General features: G+C 38.4%; 1 protein-coding gene across 2 annotated transcripts; it reads left to right on the forward strand.

Annotated features, from left to right (window-relative positions):
• Positions 1-117: 117 nt before the first annotated feature.
• ABHD17B (abhydrolase domain containing 17B, depalmitoylase) lies at positions 118-18,727 on the forward strand. 2 transcript variants are annotated; one of them, XM_066568971.1, is made up of 4 exons: positions 118-272; positions 5,958-6,432; positions 16,589-16,768; positions 17,222-18,727. In XM_066568971.1, the coding sequence occupies exons 2-4, from the start codon at positions 5,966-5,968 to the stop codon at positions 17,439-17,441; spliced, it is 867 nt and encodes a 288-aa protein (XP_066425068.1). In that variant the 5' UTR covers positions 118-272; positions 5,958-5,965; the 3' UTR covers positions 17,442-18,727. The 2 variants fall into 2 exon arrangements, with proteins under 2 accessions (XP_066425068.1, XP_066425069.1); XM_066568972.1 differs by lacking the exon at positions 118-272 and adding an exon at positions 4,019-4,101.
• Positions 18,728-22,789: the final 4,062 nt, after the last annotated feature.

Below are 22,789 nucleotides of genomic sequence, written 5' to 3' on the forward strand. Positions count from 1 at the left end.
GCGGCTGCGCCCCCATTGGCGCTGCGGCCCGCGGGGCCCCGCCCCGGCCGCCCCCGCGCCGGTGTAGTCTGCGGGCGGGGCGAGGCTGGCGCCGCTCCGGAGGCTGCGCGGGGCGGGCTCAGTGCTGTCAGGGCCGCGCGTTCTCCGGCCGGGGCCGGGGCGCTGACGGCCGCCTCCCGCCGCGCCGTTACTCAGCACAGCCGGTGTCCCCACGGCCCGCCGAACCGGCAGTCGGGAGAGCGCGGGGCCGCCGAGCGGAGTGCCAAGTGCAGGTAGGGGCTGTCCTCCCCCGGCGTTGCGGGGATGGACAGTGTCCGGGTGACCCGCTGCCGCGGCGTGAGGGCGAGTTGTTTCCCCCTCGCGGTTCCGTCCGGGTCTCTTGCCCCGCTCGGACCCGCGGCCCGTCCGCGCCGCCTGGCGCAGGCGTGTGGCGGCCCCTGGGGCGAGCGGAAGGGCCCGCGGCAGCCACCGGCGTTTCCTCAGAGAGGCGGGCGGCGCGGCTTCGGTCTGCGGCACGAACCGGGCGGGGAGCTGCCGACTCCGCCTGCCTCCTGCCCGCGTCCCAGTGTCGCTGGGCTCGGGGGTCTCTTGGCGTGTCGCCTGCCTCGGGATGCCCGGGTGCTGTGGGAGATCTGTCCGGTGCTCCCGTCTCCGTGGTCTTGCCCTGGACTCCTTTGTTGGAAACGGGCGCACTGACTTGTGACACGCGTGTTAAAGTCTGGCTTTTCGGGCTCCGAACAGTGCCTTCGAGTCACTGCTGAGGACTTCGGCGGAGCCCTTTTCAGATTCGGACACCTGAGGAGTTATTTTAGTTCCCGCCAGCCTGCTTAAATTTATTCCTTCAGCTTCTACCGTAGAGGGTGGGAGTAACGCTGGCCTCAACATTGCTCTCAGGTATTATTAATATAAAAATTTAAAGTATTTGGTGAGTAATTAAGTCGGAAAGTTCATGGCTGCGGAAATCAGAGTAGAAAGAAGTACCTGAGGGCGGAGCTCGGTGCTGGTGGCCGGCCAGCCTGCGCCGGGACACCGGGCCGGGGGCCGGGACTCCGGGCCGGGGCTTCAGCGCCAGCAGCCGGCGGGTGCCTTCAGCAGGGCAGCTCCGGGGGCAGAGGCTTGCTTAGAGCATGCAAGGCATTATGTAATCGGCTTAACCCCAGTTGTCTATCTGGAGCCTTTAGAGGTTTCGTTTGTTCTTCGGTTGATAAAGAATGTCTGGATTTTTCAGTTAATGTTTCCTGGATTCCCTTTCTTTTTTCAACTGTGCCCTTAGGTTTTGATATACACAAAGTAACCAGCAGAGGAGAATTAAATGATACGTGTTAAAATAGATAGAATTTGAGAGACTAGAAGGAGTGTTTATTTGTTTAGAATCAAATTAATAAAGTATAGTTTTGATTTGATCAGGCTTCTCTGTTTTCATGTAGCCTACTTTGTCCTTTGAAAACTATCTTAAACACTTACTTCACAGTATTTATTAATATAGCTTTTTCATAATTGAATATACTTCCTTTGTGTTGTTTTCTGGACTTACTGTGTATTCTTTCTTAATATTGTCTTAATCCTTTTATATGGTACTGAATCAGACACTAATGATTTCTTTTTCTCTGAACATTTTGTTGCTTTAACTGTTGGACTAGTTAAAGGATGTTCAGATCGTACTGTTCAATTTTTAATATTACACAGATGTTGAAATAAATATCAGTATTTCAGTAGTGGCTTGAACTCAAGTTCTTATTGTATTGTTCTCAATTAAAGTATGAGGAAAAATGCTTTAGAATTTCTTGTTTCAGCAGTAGATAATGAACAATAAAGATGAAAAAAGATTCTAATCAAATAACAAACCCACGACCAAAATACACACAAAAAAAACCCAAACAAAACAAACCACCAAACAAAAAAAACCAACCAAACAAAAAAAAAAAAACCGTTATGGTTTGAACAACACTTAAAGTTCCAAACCAGCAGCTATATATATGAGTTTGACTTTGTTCTTGTGAATAGTTCCCATGAAATAGGCAATTTAATTTAAATAAACAATTAGAATAATTTATATTTAATGTAAATATAAGATTTCTAGATAAGTGTTTACAAGGTTGGGCTGGTTTTGAGACTAATACATAGTGAAACATTCAAAGATGTGAATAATAGGTTCCACTGTCTTGTTATTATGTACAGAGAGATAGGAGGACAGGAATAATTACTCATGTGAAAAATTACATTTGTGTTATCCTAGGAAGCATAAGATAAATACTTGAGGCATTTAAAATTAAATAGACATTTTCCCACTTCTGTCAGCCTTTGTGAAAAGGCTAATTGCCACAGAATGAATTGAAATCGCTGCCTCTGGGCAATTTTACATTTGTAATTTTATATGTTAAGTCTTTATTCATAAGAGAGTTAAAGAGATAAGATTGATAAAATGCTCTTGCTTTCCTTTTAAAAGCTATCCTAGAAGGGATAAGTAGTATAGCTTGGGTCTGTTTTATTTCTTGCAATAGAAAAGTTTTTTGCAGTTTCTTCTACAGGATTTTCATACTCATTTACTATGAAAAATGCAGTAGAATTTTAAAGGGGGGTCTATATTTCTTTATCACATTCTTTTTGTTGTTAGTATATTTTACCAGCTGTAGGAACTGTGTTTGCAGAACAGCACTGGCATTTTTATTACTACTGAAATGTCAAGTAGAAGGTGAGATAGTTGTGTTGTTGGGATGTGTTGCTCTCAGAATCTGATTATGCTGTAATGAGCACAGAGATTTACATCATACATGCTCAGAAGGTGTTAGACTATACCTTAGGTATTCACAGCATATCTTAGTCAAATGAGTCCCATTAAAGTTACTCATCTGTACTTGTGGAACCATATGCTTAAAGTAATCTAGTCAGAGTTGTTTTTGCCTCAGCTTCACTAAGAATCCAGATAAAGCATGCTTATTCACACTCTCATGTGAATACAATCCATCACAGTGAAAGACAAACCAGTTCCAGTATAATAGAAACATTGTCTGTATTTAGTTGGAGCTATTCTCCTGTGGAAGTTCAGTAGGTGTTTTGCATCAAATTGGTTCAGTTAGTGACCTGCTGGTTGTCTTGGGTCTTCTGAGTGAAGATAGTAGCATGTATTTGTTTTAAAGAAGAGAGTTGTTATTAGCCATGATTTAGTTGGAGAATGAATCAGAATCTTTTATTTCAGCAGGCATATTTTCCATTGGATTAAAAGATCAATACATAAAGCCTGCATTAGTCTAGCACAGGGGAGGAATAATACTTCATCTGCTGTCTTCAGCATGTCATTTGCCGTATCTGGTGACAACCCATTTTTAGCACATTTACGCTATCTTGGGGGACATTACCACCACATCAGCTAATTCACTGTGGTTTACTGCTGTACTGCCCTGTGTGTCAATCCTGCAGGCCAGTTTCCAGTCTTCTGAAATTACTTGGGTAAATAGAAAATATTTTATGAGTGAGATCATATTTGAAGTGTTTCTGGGCTGTTTACACTTTCAAATAATGTAAACTCCTGTTCTAATTCTTTCTGACAAGGGGATTTGGAAGAAATAAGAAATTCTGTAGTTCTCGTTACATGCCGGTAAGAGTGCAGTCTGCTGTTCCTGGGCAAAACAAACTATTTATATCTCACTTTTGGAGCTACAAATTCTTTTAAATTTTTCACAAAAAATTATAATCATCCCCTTAGAATAAAGTATAATATCTAATTTCACCTTCAGCATCTCTGTGCAGGTGGGAAAACTCACTCAGAATAGATCCATTTAATAGTTTCTGATAGAAATAGAAGTGATTTTGAGTATAGGGTTTTAAGTACTTGGAAAAAAAGCATGTTGAGGCTGGACTGCGAAGATGAACTCATTAAGTAGAGGTGAAAGAAGTTGCTTCATTGGTGCTCATAATTACAAGAGAAGTGAAGAAGAACAAATACACACCACCACCACCCCCCAAAACAATAGGATTTTTACTTTGCATAAGACAATCTAAACCTTTTGCTAATAGTTTGACTTCCTCCATAGACTCCTTCCACTTATCCTGACTTGCGGGTATAGCTGAAACTTAATGTTCACATAATCTCATCTGACAGAGGTGAGTTATTCCATATTTGAGTGACTAATTGTGCTGAAACACAATATTATTGTTACTTCAGCTGTCAGGAATATGGTCCTTTATCCAGGATCTTCTTTAAGAGTCTATCTACCTTCTTAAGGGAGCTGATCAGTACTTTCCACCATGTCCTCTAAATTGGAAGTGTTGATCTCCCATGTCTAAACCTCTGTGGTTTCCCTCTGTTTTGAAGAAAACTAGAGACCTGGGTGAAAAACCTTAGCTGCGGCAACCTCCTTTTTTGTGGTATTCCACGAATGCTTGTGTGTTTGTCAGACTGTCTCACTGTGTCTGGTTTTGCTGCTCTAAGAGTATGCTCCATGTAACATTGTTTGCAGTATGCTTTCCTACTGTACCACCAGGAAGAAACCATTCATGCATCCAAAAATGCAGATAGTTGTTCTGTGATACATGTTAAAGTGTTTTTGCAGCACTGTCCTTGAAGCTTCTTTAAAAAGAAATTTACACATGAAAACTATGCTTCTGTACAAATTTAAGGTCAAAATTTGAAATTGCTAAATATTGTTAGGTGTCATAGTTAGCAGTAAGATTTTAGTGTTGGATGACCCAAATACTTCTGGAACAGCATGGTACTGTAGACAACTGAAATCTGCTTGTTTTGTAGTTTGAGTCAAAGTCAGTATGTGAAACTGTACGTGTTTATGTTCACAGGGGACTGTCGGGAGATGAACTTGAGACTTGTAGGTAGATTTGGTATGAAAAAGTTGTTTAAGTTAAGATGAAATGTCAGATGCCTTAACTCAAGGAAAGTAGAGTAAATGCTTATCTTTGGTGTGCTGGTTTCCAGCACAGTACTTGTCAAATTTTATTGCTCTTCTTATCTCTGAGAAAAAGTATTGCCGCAACAAAAGATTTCCCCTCACTCCCTTCTCACTGCTCTAAATTAAGAGAACACAATGTCTATTTTAAGGGCAGCTGTATCTTTACCTATCTTGCTTTAGGTATAGGTGTGTTTATTTTTTTTTCTCCCCCCTCACCACTATTAAAACCAATGCTTTGAATTGGTACTATAGATTATGTTGCTTTAACAAATATTTGTGATAGAGGATTTAGTTAAAGAGATGTTTCTTGAAACATGGGAAAAAAACCCAATTGTGTCATTTATACAATCCCAATTCCTATAGGCAATACAGCTAAGAACTTCTTTGAAGGTTTTCAAAATATTTATGTCGGCAAGTATGAGGAGTGAAGATAAGTTTATGGCTACATTTTTGTGTACCAAAGCTCTAGAGTGTTTGCTAATCCAGAAGCATCATCTTGTTTTGTCTTCTACATTTTGACCTTCATGCACCCTTCCTACTTCTGATAGTGCAGGAGCCCATACCCCGTGATTGCAATATACTTTCTTTGTATTTAGGAGATGCTGTAGTGACTTTTAGCTGCAGAAATCTGCATAACCTTAGTATGCTGCAACTCTGCAACATACTTTAATTGTTCTTTTATCATGTATTTATTTTTCAGTGGGAAGAACATTTTTCTTAATGTCTTAAGATGAGGAACTTCATTTCCTCCAAAGAAAGTTGAAAACTCATGCTTTTTCTTTCTCTGGATAATCATGCTTTACTTTTGATATCTGGCAGGGCTTTAGTGTTATCACTCCCCTTTACTAATATACCCATTGTGAAATAACTAATAATATAAAATTGAATTTTATATGGAAATATATATATGGATTTAAGTCTTTGTTTTGTTAAATGTTCAGAAGTTACGCGTTATTTCCTAGAGATATTGTGTTCACTTTTTTTTTTTTGTAAGTTGGATTTTTTTAATGTCAGATTGTACCTGGAAACTGATACTATTCTCTCTTCCCATTTCAGACTAGAAGATGAATAATCTTTCCTTTAGTGAACTGTGTTGCCTGTTCTGTTGTCCACCATGCCCAGGGAAAATTGCCTCTAAGCTGGCATTCTTACCTCCTGATCCCACATACACACTGATGTGTGATGAGAGTGGCAGTCGCTGGACTTTACATCTCTCAGAGCGAGCAGACTGGCAATATTCTTCCAGAGAAAAAGATGCCATTGAGTGCTTCATGACTAGAACATGTAAAGGCAACAGGATTGCCTGTATGTTCGTGCGTTGCTCACCTAACGCCAAGTACACTTTGCTCTTCTCACATGGAAATGCTGTTGACCTGGGTCAGATGAGCAGCTTCTATATTGGACTGGGTTCACGGATTAATTGCAACATATTCTCCTATGATTATTCTGGATATGGTGCAAGTTCTGGGAAGCCTACGGAGAAGAATCTATATGCCGACATTGATGCTGCTTGGGTGGCTCTTAGAACAAGGTAAGACATTAGTTGCCATTTTTCTTTTACAGCATTCTTGTCAAATGGTTTTATTTCACATGCATTGGTAGTTGAAACAGCAATGCTGTGATATAGAATTAGTGGATTCAAATCCAAGCTGACTGGTGGTGCCTGATGTTGAAGGCATTGTCAGTATTAAGCAGGATCAGTATATATTACTTACCGACTGGAAAAATTGAAATGTAATTAAATTTAATAAGCTGTGGTTTAGTCTTGAACAATTAGACTATCTTCCTTATTGTCATTGTTTGGAATCTTCTCAGCTGCAAAATTTAAAAAATTGGGAAAAATCCATAATAATTGATACCCCAGTGATTAACCCATGTTGTGATGTGGATGTGAGAAAATGCAGGTTGTTTCTTCAAATAATTTCTATCACCTACTTTTTTTGTAGGGAGGGGCAGAGTAAAGCTGGTACAAGAGAACTTGGTGAGACTCTTATTTCTGTGTGGTGTTGGGATCACCTTTGTCTCAGAATTCTGACTAGCAGCTACAGTATTTCCAAAGAGAGAAAACATCTTTTTGCTTTATATAGAAAGCTAGCTTCACAAAACATAATGTGTGGGAGAGTTTGTAATGGATCTGTTTAAATACCTTATGGTGGGAACAAAAAAAGTGGAATTTCGAGCAGTGGCGTTAACTCAAGCAGAATAAAAATGGACAAGAAAAAAAATACAAATGGAAAGATGTTATTTCAGCAATTTCTGTGTTCTAAGCCTCTGGTTTTGTGGGACATAAAATAGCAAGATGAAAGACTGTGAATACATTCACTGATATAAGTGAGAATCCTACAGAATCCTGCACCAAATATGTGCAGCTTCTCTAATTTGAGAGCAATTTTCACCATAATTTTTTCCATTTAGCTCAATAGTCTTCTCATGGTTACAAATACCCAGACTATAAATACTACTTTTAAAATAGTATTCTATCATAAGAATAACTGCCCACCAGAAAATCCCAGCACACTGTGTATTTTATATCAAAAAGGTATAAAAACCTGAAATGTGTTGTTATGGCTCAGTCATTGCAACTTGAGCATCCTGTTTAATAATTATAGTATCAGGGATTTGACTTAGTGTAAGGGCATGTGGGCTTTAAATCCTGGATCCTGGTAATTGTCACAGTGAGTTTAGAACTTCATCAATGTAGTATTAATGAGCAGATTACCCCTTCTCAGTGCTTTAAATACACATTTAGTCTTGCACTCATTTTACATTACAATAGTATGATACTTCTTTTCAAAGAAGCATGTGTTATCCCTGTATTAAATAGGGGAAAAGCTTATTATCATAAACCTCATTCAACCGCAGGAGACAGGTTTTCAGCTTCATCTATTCAAAAACATGCATACTAGGTTGTTAGATTAGCTTTTGGTATTTATTTTTATTACAATGGAAAGTTGAGATATGGCTGTTCCACAGGCCAAAAGCTGCAACAGGTGCACTGTTGACTATGGTTTGTAGCTGGTAGGTGATTAGCTACTCAGTGAAATACCCGGTTACATTTACATTATTAACATTTGTTTGTGAACAATTTGGAAGAAGGTTTGAACTATTTAAATGTAACAGAAAATGGAAGAGAACTAGATGGTGAAACATAATACTTTATGTCAGTTTACAGGCTCTGTTTTAGAAACTAATTTGTAATTATTGTTTCTTCTTCTTTGTAATGAATGTGTGAATATACAATCTGCAAGGAAATGTGATTACAATTTGAATTCTCACCACTATTCTTAAGCAATGAAGTGTATTTTCTCTAAACAAATAAGATTGTTCATGATTGATAGGACACAGGCTAATGGCTTTAAACTGAAAGAGGGTAGATTGAGATTAGATATAAGAAATAAATTCTTTTCTGTGAGGGTGATAAAGCACGGGAACAAGTTGCCAGAGCAGTTGCCATTAGAAGAACCAGTTGTCCAGAGAAATTGTTGTCAACTTCCCCATCCCAGGAAGTGCTCAAGGCCAGGTTGAATGGAACTTTGAGCAGATTGATCTAGTGGAAAGCATCCCTGCCCATGGCAGGGAAGGTGGAATTACAGGGTATTTAAAGGTCCCTTACCCAAACTATTCTGTGATTGTAACGTCCCATACAAGTGTGCTCATTTGTCAGCAGACATTGTTGGGGAGACCTCTAAATATATCTTATAAGATATTCTTATGTTCAAGAATGACCTCACCTTGGTCCCTTTTTTTGTCTGCCTTTTTTTTATTATTATTTCTCCTCCTGTAGCAATTAGGTAATTCTGTAGAGTGTATGAAGTTTCAATTGGTCTGCTCAACTTGTGAATTTCACACACATGAACTGAATTTGGTCTACTGCTGAAAAAGAGGTTGGTATTACCAGTGACACCTGTAGTACTTAAAACAGCTTTCCAATTGGCTGATCTGGTCTCATCCTCGTATCTGAATGCTGGATGTAACAGGGGGAAGTTCAGCACTTGACTCTGGATATTCTAGCTCACAGTTTGGTTATCCAGCTATGGTATTCTCTTGAGCCCGGAGACAGTGCTCAGCTGTGTTAAAATACTCAATGTATATCTGGACCAGAACAGAGCCTTTGAGCGTTTGCTGCAGCCTTGATTCACTTTCATAGTGTAGCTTCTTCTGTCAGTTTCACATTGGTACAATCTTTAACGTTTATAACTAATTCTGCAAAAACAAAGTAATTCAATAGTTTGTTTGCAGGATAAATGTGAGTATAGCTGTAACTCCTTGGAAATTCTTGTTGATGAAATGAGATAAGAAAGGATCAGAAAGTTTTAAACTCTGCCTCCCAGTTTGTGATGTGATGAAGAAAAGAATGGAGAAGTTACCTTCAGAGATTCATCACAGCCATAGCTACCTGCACTCCCTGTTCTGAAAAATGAAATCATAGAACCCAACACTAAAAGGTGTTTCTGGGGTAATTGAAATGCTGATGCAGACTTAATTCTACAGTCAACAAAACCACTTGTGGTAAAGACTTGCTAGTCTTTAGTTAAGATACTAGTGAGAAAACTTAAGATACAAATCTTAAGTTTTGTGTCTTGGGAAGACAATCCACATACTCACCTGTAAATCAGTGCAGCTGTCCAGTGGGGACTGGACACCTAGGGTGAAATAGTCTGGAACTTATACTGAGGGTGATAATGAGATTTTGCTGTGAATATTAATATTCATGAAAGTGAATACATAAAACTAGTTTAACAGCCTATCAGAACAGGTAAACAGCAGATGTAGATACTGAGTTGTGTCCCTATCCTTTACCTCCTTTGAAGATGTTAATAGGAAGCAGTCACTACCTATGTGGATGATGACCATGAAAGAAGGTGGTGTGATTCACTGCCTTCATCAATTTTGGAAAAGTTGTACATTGTTGCATATTCATGTGCATGGGATTGTATAAAAGCTGCAAGTAAGGACATTCTTTTTCCAGCTGTCATAACTACCAAGTGTTGAAATGCCAGGAGTCATTTTGGGATACGCCTATTTTCTGCTGTTCTGGTCTCTGAAGGCCTTTGATGACACCCTAGCAAGGGTGGAAAGGTTTAACCAGCCCCAGGCAAATGCAGGGCAAGTGACACTCATTCAGAAACCTCTGAAGATGTGCCAGAGTTGCCTCGTGACCAGATTTACCTGTAAGAAGCGAAACAGCCCCTTCATTATTGCTTATCATGAACTGCATAATAATTGAAAAATTAAAGGGTAAATCTCACCATCAGACAATGTGTCAAAGTGGACAGAATGTCCATAAATTGAACAGCCAGGTATAGGAATAATACTTTCTCTTCAGATGTTGACCGAAAGTGTTCATTTCACAATTCATAAACTACCTTTTTTGGTTTTTTTCATTCAGAAGTAGAAGCGGGGGGAGTTCAGCTAGAAGTTGAGGTACTCTAGCTTTGTACCTTTGGAGGGAAATTGAGGTTTTCTTTAAATTGATAGGGAAAAGTAGCTCAATTATTGTGGAAGAGAAATCTTGACAATAGAACAGGTGTATTGGTAGCATTTTAAAGTTTAGAAAGGCCAAACTGTGAGAGAAGCAGAGAAAGTGCAGTTTGTTGATATAATGTGGACAATGGATTTGCCTCTCATAAAACATAGTTCCTTTTTCCTTCTTCCGTTGTAAAATACTGTATGCACAAGAAGGGGGATGCCTACATCATTTGAGGAAGAGCTGTATGCTCCTGAATTTTATTCATGGCCTAAAATGTTGAGAGTTACAGGTGTGGATGAGGTTCATGCCCTTCATGTTCTGCAACTTGTAGCTGTAATTTCTTGTGTTATGTCCGTGATGACAAAAGATTCTGAATGTACATTGAAAATTCCCTCAGGAATGTTTCCCCTTGTTCCATGTGCCCCAAGTGCTGTGTCAGGTTTCTAAATGTATGTGTTGCAATAGCTTTGCAAACTGCAGCTTCTGTAGAGCATCTAGTGTAAGCCTAAAGAGGTACTATGGAAAATGTACTCTTCTAAGCTTGATCTTATCAATATTTTATTTCATTATTGTAAAGCAATCAAGTCTTCTAGATTAAGAGCAATAGTTCAGAAGTAAATATAAATTACTTTGTCTCCCTTATGTATATCCAAATCACAATGGCAGGTATTTTTTAAGAGCCTGACACTGTAGCATGGTAATTTCTGCTAGTATTTGTTTCTTAAAGGTAACTGAAGTTAAAAACCAAAAACAAAGGAAAAAAACCAAAGAAACAAAAAAACTCTACCTACATTGTCACAGCCAGACATGCATTTTGTAGTTTTCTTATTGCATATCATGGTAATATAGTAAATATCCAGTGAAAATATAAAATAAGGTTAATATCCAATGTAAGTGATGTACATCCAATTAAAGTGTTTAGGGGTCAGACAGAACTTTGAGCAACTTGATTCAGTGAAATATTACCTCCTTATGGCAAGGGCGTGGACTATATTACATTCCAACTTAAACTGCTCTGTGATTCCATGAAGAGAAAAAGAGAATGGAGGGGCAGAGAAAAGATGGACCCACCAGTAAGATAAGTGTTTAGTAAAGTGCAGGAAAGGTCTTGCTACAAAGACAGAAATATCAAAGAAATGGTGAAAAGAGTTTCTTTTCTAAATCACATGAAGTTCATCACCAAGGGGAAAAAAGAATATTTCATTATTGTTTAGCAGTTCTTTTCCTACCAGAAGCTGAAAAGATCAGGCCAAGAGTGTTCAGGATTGCCTCTTTTACAGGAGACCATCTACATCTGGTCAGCATATATAGGGCCACAGAAAAGAATACTGGCTTCATTAGTGTTATCTTGGGCCCTGGTTCCAGGCACTGGAACATTCTGGCGCAGTTACAACTCCTTATTGGCTTGCTCCTTCCTCACCCAACAGTGGCATGCTGTTTCCTGCCTGTCCCTGAGCACAGCCAGCACAAAGGAGCGCTAAAGCAATTGCTCCACTACTCCCAGACAAGGTTTATTTAGTTCCTTTCATTAACTGTTAAAGCCTAATGAGGGGGAATGCATTGCTGAAGCTGCAAATAGGAAAGTGGTTCTTTCTGTTCAGCTATAGCTTAGCTTTGTAGTGACATTAACCTGTGCCTTTAGTGTGGTGATGAGGCAGAAATTCGTGAGTGCTCAGACACTCTGTAAGGATGTCAGGAAGCTTACATGAACACCGGTTCTGTGTCAAAAGAATTTTAGATTCTTTAGATTCCATCTGCTTTCCAGGCAGGTAACCTTTAAGTGTGTGAGCATAAAGGATGAATTGGGTGTTGAAAGGAATTGAAATTTCAGCTGCTCTGGGAAAGAGAAAGATGTTTTAGTCAGCCCTGAAACTACAGAAAATATCAAGTTTTGTACCAGGTTCTGCCCAGAATACCTTGTCCATGAAGAATAGTACTTTCTCTGCAAAACCAGCACGCTGGTACATCTGTGCATAGCTACTTTTAAGGTTTTCTTCCAAGGTTCTTTTTGGTGATTATGGCTTTAAAAAAAAAAATTCCCAAACCTAAAAACACCCTTCTTTACCTTCACCCCCACACTGAAGGTCTGTCTATGCTGACACAGGTTCTCTAAGATTACTTGAGTTGACAACAGTGTTTACATTAGTCTTATTATCAACATAATGAGCTTTCAAAGATAGCAACAGTCTTTACGGCATGTCTTTGACCTCTTGTAACCAGAGGAACCAGTTGAAGCATATGGCTCTGTAAATGTCATGTTCCCCTTCCTCAGGATGGCCTGTACTTACAAGGCACTGATTTTGAGAGGAGAACAGTGTTACTGCGATTTTTTCTCTTGATCTGACACTCCTTCTTTGGGAGACCAGGTATGGTCATCTGATAATTTGACACAAAACTTCTTGGGGTTTAACAGACTATGAGTCTGTCAAAAGAAGTAAATTTTATGAGTAGGAAACTTAGAAACAGTTATCTTTTCAATACTTTTTCTGTTGTAGATTGTAAAGTGATACTTTTGAGAAATAGCAACAGAGGGACAGTTCTTCTCTTTCTTTTTTCTAAATATTTCAGAAGCCTATTACATTGGGTTTGCATGTCCAAGCTTTGGTAGCAGGGGTGCCTTCTCTGAGAAGCTGCCAGAGGCTTCCTCCATTTCTGGCAGAGCCAATCTCTGTTGGCTCCAAAGATGGCTGTGCCGCTGGCCAAGGCTGGGCCGATTAGAAATTATGGTAGTGCCTCTGGGATAGCATATTTAAGAAGAAGAGGGGAAAAAGAAATCCTTGCACAGTTGTAATTTCAGCCAGAAAAGAGTGAAAGGAGAACATGTGATGGGAACAGCCCTGCAGACACCAGGGTCAGTGGGAAGGACGGGCAGGAGGTGCTCCAGGACACCAGAGGAGGCCCACACCAGAGCAGGGGGATGCCTGAAGGGAGGTTGTGACCCCATGGGAGACCTGTGGAGAGAGGAGCACACGCTGGAGCAGCCTGTCCTTGAGGAGACTGCACCCCATGGAAGAGCGACCCACCCTGCAGCAGCGTGAGGGGGACTGTTGCCTGTGGGACAGGCATCAGACATCAGAGAAGTTCATGGAGAACGGCTTCCTATGAGGGGGATGCCATGGTGAGCTGGGGAAGGACTCCTCACCCCGAACAGCGAGAGAAACAACATGGGATGAACTGAGCATAACTCCCATTCCCTGTGTCCCTGCGCTGCTGGGGGAGCGGTAGAGCTGGGAAGGAGGGAGGCATGAGGGGAAGGTGTTTTTAGGGTGTCTTTTACATCTCATTATCCTGCTCTGATTTTGTTAGTAATAAATTAAATTAATATCTCTACATCTAGAGATGGTATTTGATGAACCATATCTCCCAGTCCTTACCTCAGCCCATGATCCCTTTGTTAAATTTTCTCTCCCCTGTCCAGCTGTGAAGCTGAATGAGAGAGAGAGCTGCTTTGGTGGGTGCCTGGCACCCAGCCAGGATCAGCCCACTAAACCTTTTCAAGAGAAAAGGGAAGACTGGAATGAGCAGATGTAATCTGTTTTCCAAGCTGCTTGGAGTTTTTTATTTAGGAGGGAGGGGTTTATTGTTTAGGTTTCCATCCTATTCAAGCCAGAATATTCAGAAGTGTACTTTGAACTACCACTTTGGGTTATTGACTTCTTTAGTTTACTGATTGCAAAGCATGTATTTTCTGATGGGCACTGTGAGGCAATCTATTTGACTGTGATGGAGTAAGGATTACTTTAATCCAGATATTGTAAATGCTTCTTTTGGCTTATTTTTTGTAGCCTCATTTATCTGTCTTCAGGTTGAAGGAATTTGATCAAAAAGTAGGGGGAAGAATAATGAGAAAGAGGAGAATATATGTTCTGCAATATAGTTTTTAAGTTGTGCTTTGAATTCCTGTGTAATGGCCTGTATCTTGTAAAACTCAACAGTCAAGGAAATGCAAGTGTGGTAATTGGCAAGGTTTATTATTTGAAAACTGTTTTATCATAATGTGCTGTGCAAACTGCATGCCATACTAGTGATGCAATGTATTAATGCAAGTTTTGTTCAGATTATGTTGGAAGGAGGGAAGCCTGTCCTGTACTTTCATAGTGGACAAATGTGATGTGAATTGAGAGATGAATTGTAAAAGGATATGTGCTATGTTCTCAGGTGTTTCAGAAGAGATGCAGAAATAATGATGACCTCGGATTTGTCTTTTGTTTCAAAGCTTTCATTTATTTTATTTATGTGTGTTGGAATTTTCAGAAAATCTTGTTAATGCTTGAAATTGTTTTTTCTTTGAGAACTGTTGTGAAGGGCCTCTTAGTAGTTCCAGGCTGATGATGAAGACTTAGAGTTTTAGAAGTCTTAATTTGATCATGATCTGATTATGACTAGAAACTCTTTCTAGGAAACACTGATAGTGATTTAGTAGTCATGATGCAGCAAGATTCCTGTGTCAGGCAGAGTCTGCCTCTGTGCTAATACTTTCAAACCTTTTACATTTCACTTTATCAGAACTCAATTTAAATAAACACACAAATATTAAATTGACAATTTTAGATGTGAATAGTGGGTTTTATACCAAATTTAGCAAGTTAATGGCATGTCTAATGAGTTTTGCTGCTGGTAACATGTAGGTAATACCACAATCTTGAAATCTCCCTAGATACATATTTTTTTATTAACTGTTGATTATATATGAATGCAAAGTAGAAGATACTTATTCTGGCTTATTAAGAAGTACTTGTGGATTTGGAGGGAGCTGTTTTGTTGGTTGGTAATTTGAATGTCTTGATACACATGAAACACTTTTTTCCCCTAATGTTCCTGATCTTTAGTCTCTTAGACTTTATTGATTTTAGTGTTTGGTTACCCCTACAGTTATTTACCCGTCTTTATAAGATACTTGTGAATTTCTTTCATACTTCTGCTCCCCTGACTTTACTGGAGATATGCAAAATATAGAAATTTGATAACTTCTTTGTGGCTATGTGTGTTGTTATATAATGTTGACAGAAAATATGCATGCCTTTATTGTAGACAACGTAACAGGTGCACTTTCCTACACTTGATTTTCATTCCTTTTAAAGTGGCAAATGTCAAACCTACTTCCTGCTAGACTGCTCTTACTTAAAAAGTTGAACAAGTTTTTAATAATGCATGAGAACAATGATTTGGGTTTGGGTTTTTTGGTTTAATTTGGGGGCTTTGGACATTTTTTAGAGGTGATGGGGAGGAATTTGTTTGTTTGGTGTGTTTTGTGGGGTTTTGGGAAGTGTAGTTGTTGGTTTTGGGGTTTTTTGTGTATCGGGTTTTCTTGGGTGCAGTGTGGTATCCCTTCTTATTCAAGGTACTTCCTTTCCCAAGTTTAGATACACTGCTGCAGTCTGACCTGTGCTAAGAGTCCCTGGTTAGGGGTACAGGGCAGTGGATCAGCTCACTTTTTTTGCAGGCACTCTTCTTGGCCACATTATTGTTCTCTTCGGAGGCTTTTCCCGTGTAACTTGGGTAGCAATTGCTTTTTGCATTCACACTAATGCTGAAAAATATTTTAAAATTACTTGTATGAGTGTTAACTAGATGTTTCTTTTGTTTGCCCCTGTTAATTGCATCTTACTAGGAGGAAGGCTTTGGTTTCGATTCTGTATTCCCTGCTGGGCTGTCTTGCTTGTGGATTAGTTTGATAAGAACAAGCTTCTTGGCTATTATGTGGAATGATCAATATCATTATACTGCTCATTGTCAGTATGGGCAAGCTTTAAGTCTCACTAAATTTATAAACAATGTACCAGCTTGCAGGTTTTATCAGATAGCAGAAGAGTAAAGCTGACCAAATTTTTGCAGGCTTGATTATGCTTCATGTGATGATAACCAAAGATCTATTAAGGCTCTAATCAGTTTTCTGTTGTAAGTCCACTGGAGTTAAAGTGAAGACTTTAACAAGCCACACTGCATTCACAAATCCATATTAAAAAATTTAAATCATTATTCCAATATCATTCGGGCATAGGGAAAAAAATTACTGCAAATAGAGAGTAAATAAATAATTGTGTGTTTGAGTCAGGAATGTCATAGAACAAAATTGCTTGTTCTTCTACCAGCTCCTGTTTCATAGTTGATAGCATTGTGAAAATTTTCATCTTCAGTAATGCTTTTTTTGCCTTGCTCTGTAGGTTGCATCTGTTTCACTTTATATGCCAGTTTTCAAACATTTCTAATTTTCTAGGTATGGAATTCGCCCTGAAAATGTGATTATATATGGCCAGAGTATAGGAACGGTACCATCTGTGGATCTTGCTGCTAGATATGAAAGTGCTGCTGTAATTCTTCATTCTCCACTGACCTCAGGAATGCGAGTAGCTTTTCCTGATACAAAGAAGACTTACTGCTTTGATGCATTCCCAAAGTAAGTTGTAGGATATTTTTTTTCTTCAGCATGCATTTTCTCTGTAACAGAAGTTCTCAAATAGAGAAACAAGTAGTCTATCATATTGTCTGAAATTCTTTTCAAAAGTTTATTAAAAGAATTGGAGAAAAATCAGTGAATAACATTGAAGAGGAGCACTTGATTTGAAGACGTTTACAAAACTTTGTAAACCTTTTAGGCACTTTGCATCTCTAATCATTTTAGTGGATATCTGTAAAGAAGTAATTCATTTTCCTGTATATAACATGTAAATCCCTAGTTTTAACAAGTAGTTCTGTCCAGGGAATTGTTAGTCTGGGTAACTGTGAACAAAGTCATTTGCAATATGTTTCTATAAGACTGAAAAAATAAGTAAATCTTAACTGAAGAAAATTTCTGTTGTATTTCAGAACTATGCCATTCTTTTCACAGATATAATCTTTTTCTTTACAGCATTGACAAAATTTCTAAAATAACATCTCCTGTCTTAATAATCCATGGAACTGAAGATGAAGTAATTGACTTTTCACATGGCCTGGCATTATTTGAGCGTTGCCAGAGACCTGTAGAACCACTGTGGGTAGAAGGAGCAGGCCATAATGATGTGGAACTCTATGGACAGTACCTTGAAAGATTAAAACATTTTGTGTCACAGGAACTGGTGAACTTGTAACTTTCATTGTGTATTTACATGTTTTTTTCATTTCACTGCAGAACTGCACACTTTGATAAATATATAACTTAAAACCTGAATGTTGTTTTTAAGTCATCTTGGTTGCCTTCATTAAATCTACAGGTAATGATTTGTCAACACAATTAATGAAGGTTTTAATGTCAGCATTATAAACTGGAATTACATGATCATGCAGTCAGACTGGCAGTTTGTATTTCTTTATGTGAGGTTTTTTCTTCTTAGATGTAAAGAAAAAAATCACAAGGAGTACTGTAAGAAAATTTAATTATATAAAACCCAATGCTGTAAAAGTGTTGCCAAGTGCTTTAGCATATCAAAACCAAGTTTATAAATATTTTTTAAACATCTCAAAGTGTACTGTGACTTACTCTGTTGCACAGGTGTAATTAAAAAACTGACTTCTAAACTGTTGTTCTGTAAAAATGTAATAGCCATGAAATTTGAACAAATACTAATGTATGTAATGAGAATAAACAGTCACTGGAAATTACTCATGCCCTGAGAGGGGGGGAAAATAGATATCTTTTCCCATATTTTTTATTTCTTTTGTGTTTAGTTTTCCTTTAGTTATTTTGTACTCATATTGTCTCTTAGCTTTCAGGATAATAAAATGTATCCACTCATGTTCTCAGGAGTCCTAATCTTGCCAGAATAATTCCACAAATTATCATTGTTGTTATGCAAGTATCATTCACATGATTGCTACTGAGGCCACAAAATACCTCTTTGAAACCAGACTTAAAATCTAGAAGACTTCTTGAACCATGTAGTTTTAAACACTGATTTTCTAGAGCCACAATGTGTCATTTAGAAGAACCTTGAAGTTTATCCAACATTGTAATAAAGAATTTGCAACTTAGCAGTTGTCTGATCAGGCTAATTTTGGGTGTTTAGTGTAAAAGCTTATTAGTTTTGAGTATTGTATGGAAATTTTACTAATTGGGCCTGTGTGGGGTGGGAGGAGTGACAAGAAGAGAATATTGACATTTTTCTATTAACTCATCATAAAATAAACTTGAAGTTGCCTTTCCCTTGAATGCATTTTACGTGAATAAAACTATGAAAAATAAACTTAATTATATGTAGCCTAATTGTGAACAAAATAATATTCCAACAATACACACTGTGCTTTTAAGGCCTTACATAGTTTAATTGTTGTGCTCGTTTTTTTGTGATTGAGACTATTGTATACTTAAATGTAGCTTTGAGTATTGTGAAGACTTTGATTAAGATGTGTTGATTAACAGTAAACAATATTCCACAAACTTGCAGTTTTTCTTTTTATTCAAAGTAATAGCAGCAGTTGCTTGCAGTATCAAAATACTTAGCAACTCCCCATTTATTCAGGAAATCTGACATCAAAAGCAATAACTCATTGTTCTGAATTGCCAGCACATTTCTTTATGAGCAGCTACTGTTCTGGATCACTCTTCTATCCCCATGCCTCACCTTACTACAATTTGCCATTCAGGACACAGGCTTTCTGCTGCAAAGCTGCTTGTAAACTTTTTTTTCTGTAACGAATTCTAGTATCTCCTTCTTTGAAATTAAAATGAATTATTGTCTTGTGCACTTTGTTGAGTTAATTGAGGAGAAAGAAATTTGTTCACAAGGAACTAGGTTTCTGCATGACTTTTTGATCAAGGATGTTTCAGTGAGTTCTGAAATTCAGAGTATATTCAGAAACAGCAACATTAGACTTAAGGATTTTCATCCTGGTTCAAGGCTTTTGGATACAGGTGTGTAACTCAGCTTTATTAACATTGTATTTAATACATAGTTTGATTTCCTTTTCTTAGTACCTTAGTAAGGAGGTAGCCATTAGCCACTATCTCCAATGGAAGTCCTTGCCATTAAATGTTTAAGTACTTTCTTTGTGATGAATGGAGCCTGTTTTGAGATTCACCTTCAGGAATTCAGAAATAAAGAGTGTAGTAGTGCAATGTTAAGTGATATATATTGGCTGCAGTTTGGTTGCCTGCCCCTTGCAGGCAAATGATCGACTGTCACCACAAGAACTATCTGACTGTGCCAGGAGATATTGTGGCACCCTGTAATTGAAAAAGACAGAAAAGGTGTCATAGTAGTTTTGCTGCTTTTGTTTCTGTATTTTGTTGAAGCAGAACAAAGGACCTGACTAACAGTGTTTTGACTTCGGTATGTGCAGCTGTGCTGGAGTGCACTGGTGAGTAGAGATTCTGGTCTCTTGCACCATTTATGCATGGTTAATTATTGTCATTTTGTCCTGACTTATGTTTTATACTTATATTTTTTCAGATGAGTTGTATATGTGAAGGAATTTAAATAGCTTAGCCTGTGGTGCAGATCGTACTATGGCAGCAAACTTGTTAGTGACAGAAAGCAACTCTGAGCTGTTGCAACGATGAGGAAAACATTTGACATCCTGATTGTCTTATCCTTATACCATCATTTTGGTCAAGTTGACAATGGGCTGTTGTTTAATGTTACAGATGCAATTGTCTCCTGATAAACAAAGTTGATTCAGCATTCATTGAAAAGACAATGCCTGTATTTTAGGGAAAAAGAAAAGAGCATTTTGTAAGCTTCATGGTGTCATTCCTGGTTTGTTTTTTTTTTTAAGAGATGTATTTGACAGTAAGCTGTCATTTTCAGTTCTGGAAACCTTGGCAAATCAGCTTTCAAAACAACTTCATATATGTAAAATATATGATTACCTTCTAAAGGTGGGGTCTATTTGGGACATGTTTTGCTTTTACATTCACAACTCCATAAAACTCCCCTCTCTTTACTGTCTACTTCTGGCACCAAAGAATTCTAGTGTATATTCAGTTAGATACTCTTATTGATTGATTCTAAACTTACTTTCCTTTTCAAGATTTTTTTTTACTGGGGAAAAATACTGCATGTTTATTTTTGGGCTCCTTTAATTAGGTGACATTGGACAACAAGGTACTGCACATATGGAATATGCCAGGTCCTACAGGTCCTAATTTTTCTCACTACTCTGTAGGCATTGTTAATATCTTAAAGTCACAAATAAGGAAAATAGTATGTAAATAGGAGGCTGATTGGTTGAAAACTTTGCAGAAAATGAGTTGGGGACCCTGCTGCAACAGGCTGCACATGAACCAGCATTGCACCCTTATGCCAAAGGCGAACGAGACCATTCCAGGCCTGATAGGCAGAGGTTTGCCAGCAAATCATGGGAAGTGATCCTACCTCTCCTCTCTGCTCTGTGAATGCAGATATGTGCAAAAAGCTGAATCTAACTCTGGGCTTTTGCATGAGGAAGATAGGGATGTACTGAAGGAAGTCCAGTGCAGGGCCACAGCTATGACTGAAAGACTGGAGCATCCAGCATAGGAAGAGATGCTGAGAGAGCTGGGGCTGTTCATCTTGGGGAAGAAAAAGTTTGAAGTTTGGCAGGATATTAACTGTTATGCGTGAATATCTGAGGGAGGGAGTGGAGAGAGCTGAACATTTCCCTGTAATGCCTTCTGAGAGGGCAAGAGCCTATGATGACACACTAAAAAACAGAAAATGTAATCTGAAATTAGAAAGCAAACTGGGTTTTTTGAGGTGGTTTGTTTTTTTTTTTTTTTTGGTTTGGTTTGGTTGGGGTTTTTTTGTTTGTTTGTTTGTGGGTTTTTTGTTGGGTTTTTTGGGGTTTTTTGTTTTTGTTTTTGTTTTTTTTTTGTGAGGCAGATTGAACACTGGCACTGACTGTGTAGTTCTCATCTTTACACATAGTCAGAATTCAGCTGAACACAACTTTAGGTGACCTGCTGCAGCTGAGCCTGCTCTGAGCACACAAGTAGATGTTCTCAAGGGGTTCCTTTCAGCATCTTTCATTGTGTACACCAGCTCAAAAGTGCAGAGTGTTTATTTAAAAGAATTATCTTCATTTGGTATTCCCTACTTTTGACGCTTTATTTTAAAGCAACAGAAAGCCCTTTTTCTCTTGGTCCTGAGACCATCATTGTTTGATGCACTGCTGCTGAGTCAGACTAATACCACCTTTTATAGCACAGACAGTGTCATCAAAGATCACAGATTGCTACAGTGTACTACAAATGGAAGGTTGAAAAGCTAGAAGTGAAATATAAGTGTGCTATCCTGAAAAAAGTCCTTGAAAGATATCTTAAACACTGTCAAAGATGGAAATGTTGCATTCAAAGCTACTATGAAGTTATGAGATACAGTTGTTTTGGGTTGTTTCAATAAAATTGGGTAATAAAGTTGGTTTTACTTCACCAATGATTAATGAAATGAAAAATTGTTTGTGGGCAAGTTTGTCATGAGCTAGTAACTTGCTCACCATCACTGATACAGTTCAGATAACTCTGATTGTTATGTTAGTGTGAAAACCCATTCAGCTTGAGTACCACCAGATTGAAGTGTCATCATGACATTACCTTAGAGCTCTTGACATATTGAACTTCATATTAATTTTAAAATAGCCATAAAAAGAAACAATGATTCCCCAATAAATTCTATTGTATGATAATAATTTCTATACTTTATCTGCTTACCTTTTTTATTTATTTCTCAGTGAAGTGGTCTTCTTTCCGTGAAAGGGAGTAAAATCTTTGCAAACTTCTGGTAAAATGCCAAGGAAAATGTTTCAAGAAAGACAACTTTGTAAAAGACATGATCTTAACAACAGATTACTCTTCCAGTGAGGAAGGGCCAGCCATAAAAAATTATCTCAGCATTAACTTTTTCCCAGGGACATTAGTAGGTTGTCTTAGTCTAATAACATCTTTCTAAATAATGAGGAAACCTTGAAATGGTCTTGTTGCTTAGAAGAGGTTTTGAGGTTGGTCAAGGAGGCATCATACAAATGGTTGTCATTTTAATGTTTAATTTTCAAATTTTTTGGCTTAAAGTGGGCAAATAGTTTTCTAACTTTCATTGAGCACTGCAGAGAAGACATGGGAGAGATGTTGATGAGACAGTCAATATAGCTTCATATTAGGCTAGAAGCTGTGTGCACCTCAAGAGGTAACTGTGCCTTCTCTCCTAGAGCTTTGGGTGAATGTAATATGGACATAATCAGGCTGTCATACTGGGACATTTTTAATTTTCCAAAGCCACAAAAGTTTTTGCCAGATGTGTTTTTCTGGAGTCAGGTAAATGGTAGATTGACTAAAATTCTAAAACTGAACTGTGCCGAAGATCCGAATAAATCGTAAGCTAGAACAGCATTTTAAGTCATTTAATCAGTAAATCATCTAGTAGCTCAAGGGCACATAATGGCACTGCGTCTCTTTATCCAGCACCTGAAGTATTGCAAAGGCACTTGATTGGCCAACTTGTCTGCTTTTAAAGGTATAAGTACACTT

This window comes from Molothrus aeneus, chromosome Z, assembly GCF_037042795.1.
Source record: "Molothrus aeneus isolate 106 chromosome Z, BPBGC_Maene_1.0, whole genome shotgun sequence".
Lineage (NCBI taxonomy): Eukaryota > Metazoa > Chordata > Aves > Passeriformes > Icteridae > Molothrus > Molothrus aeneus.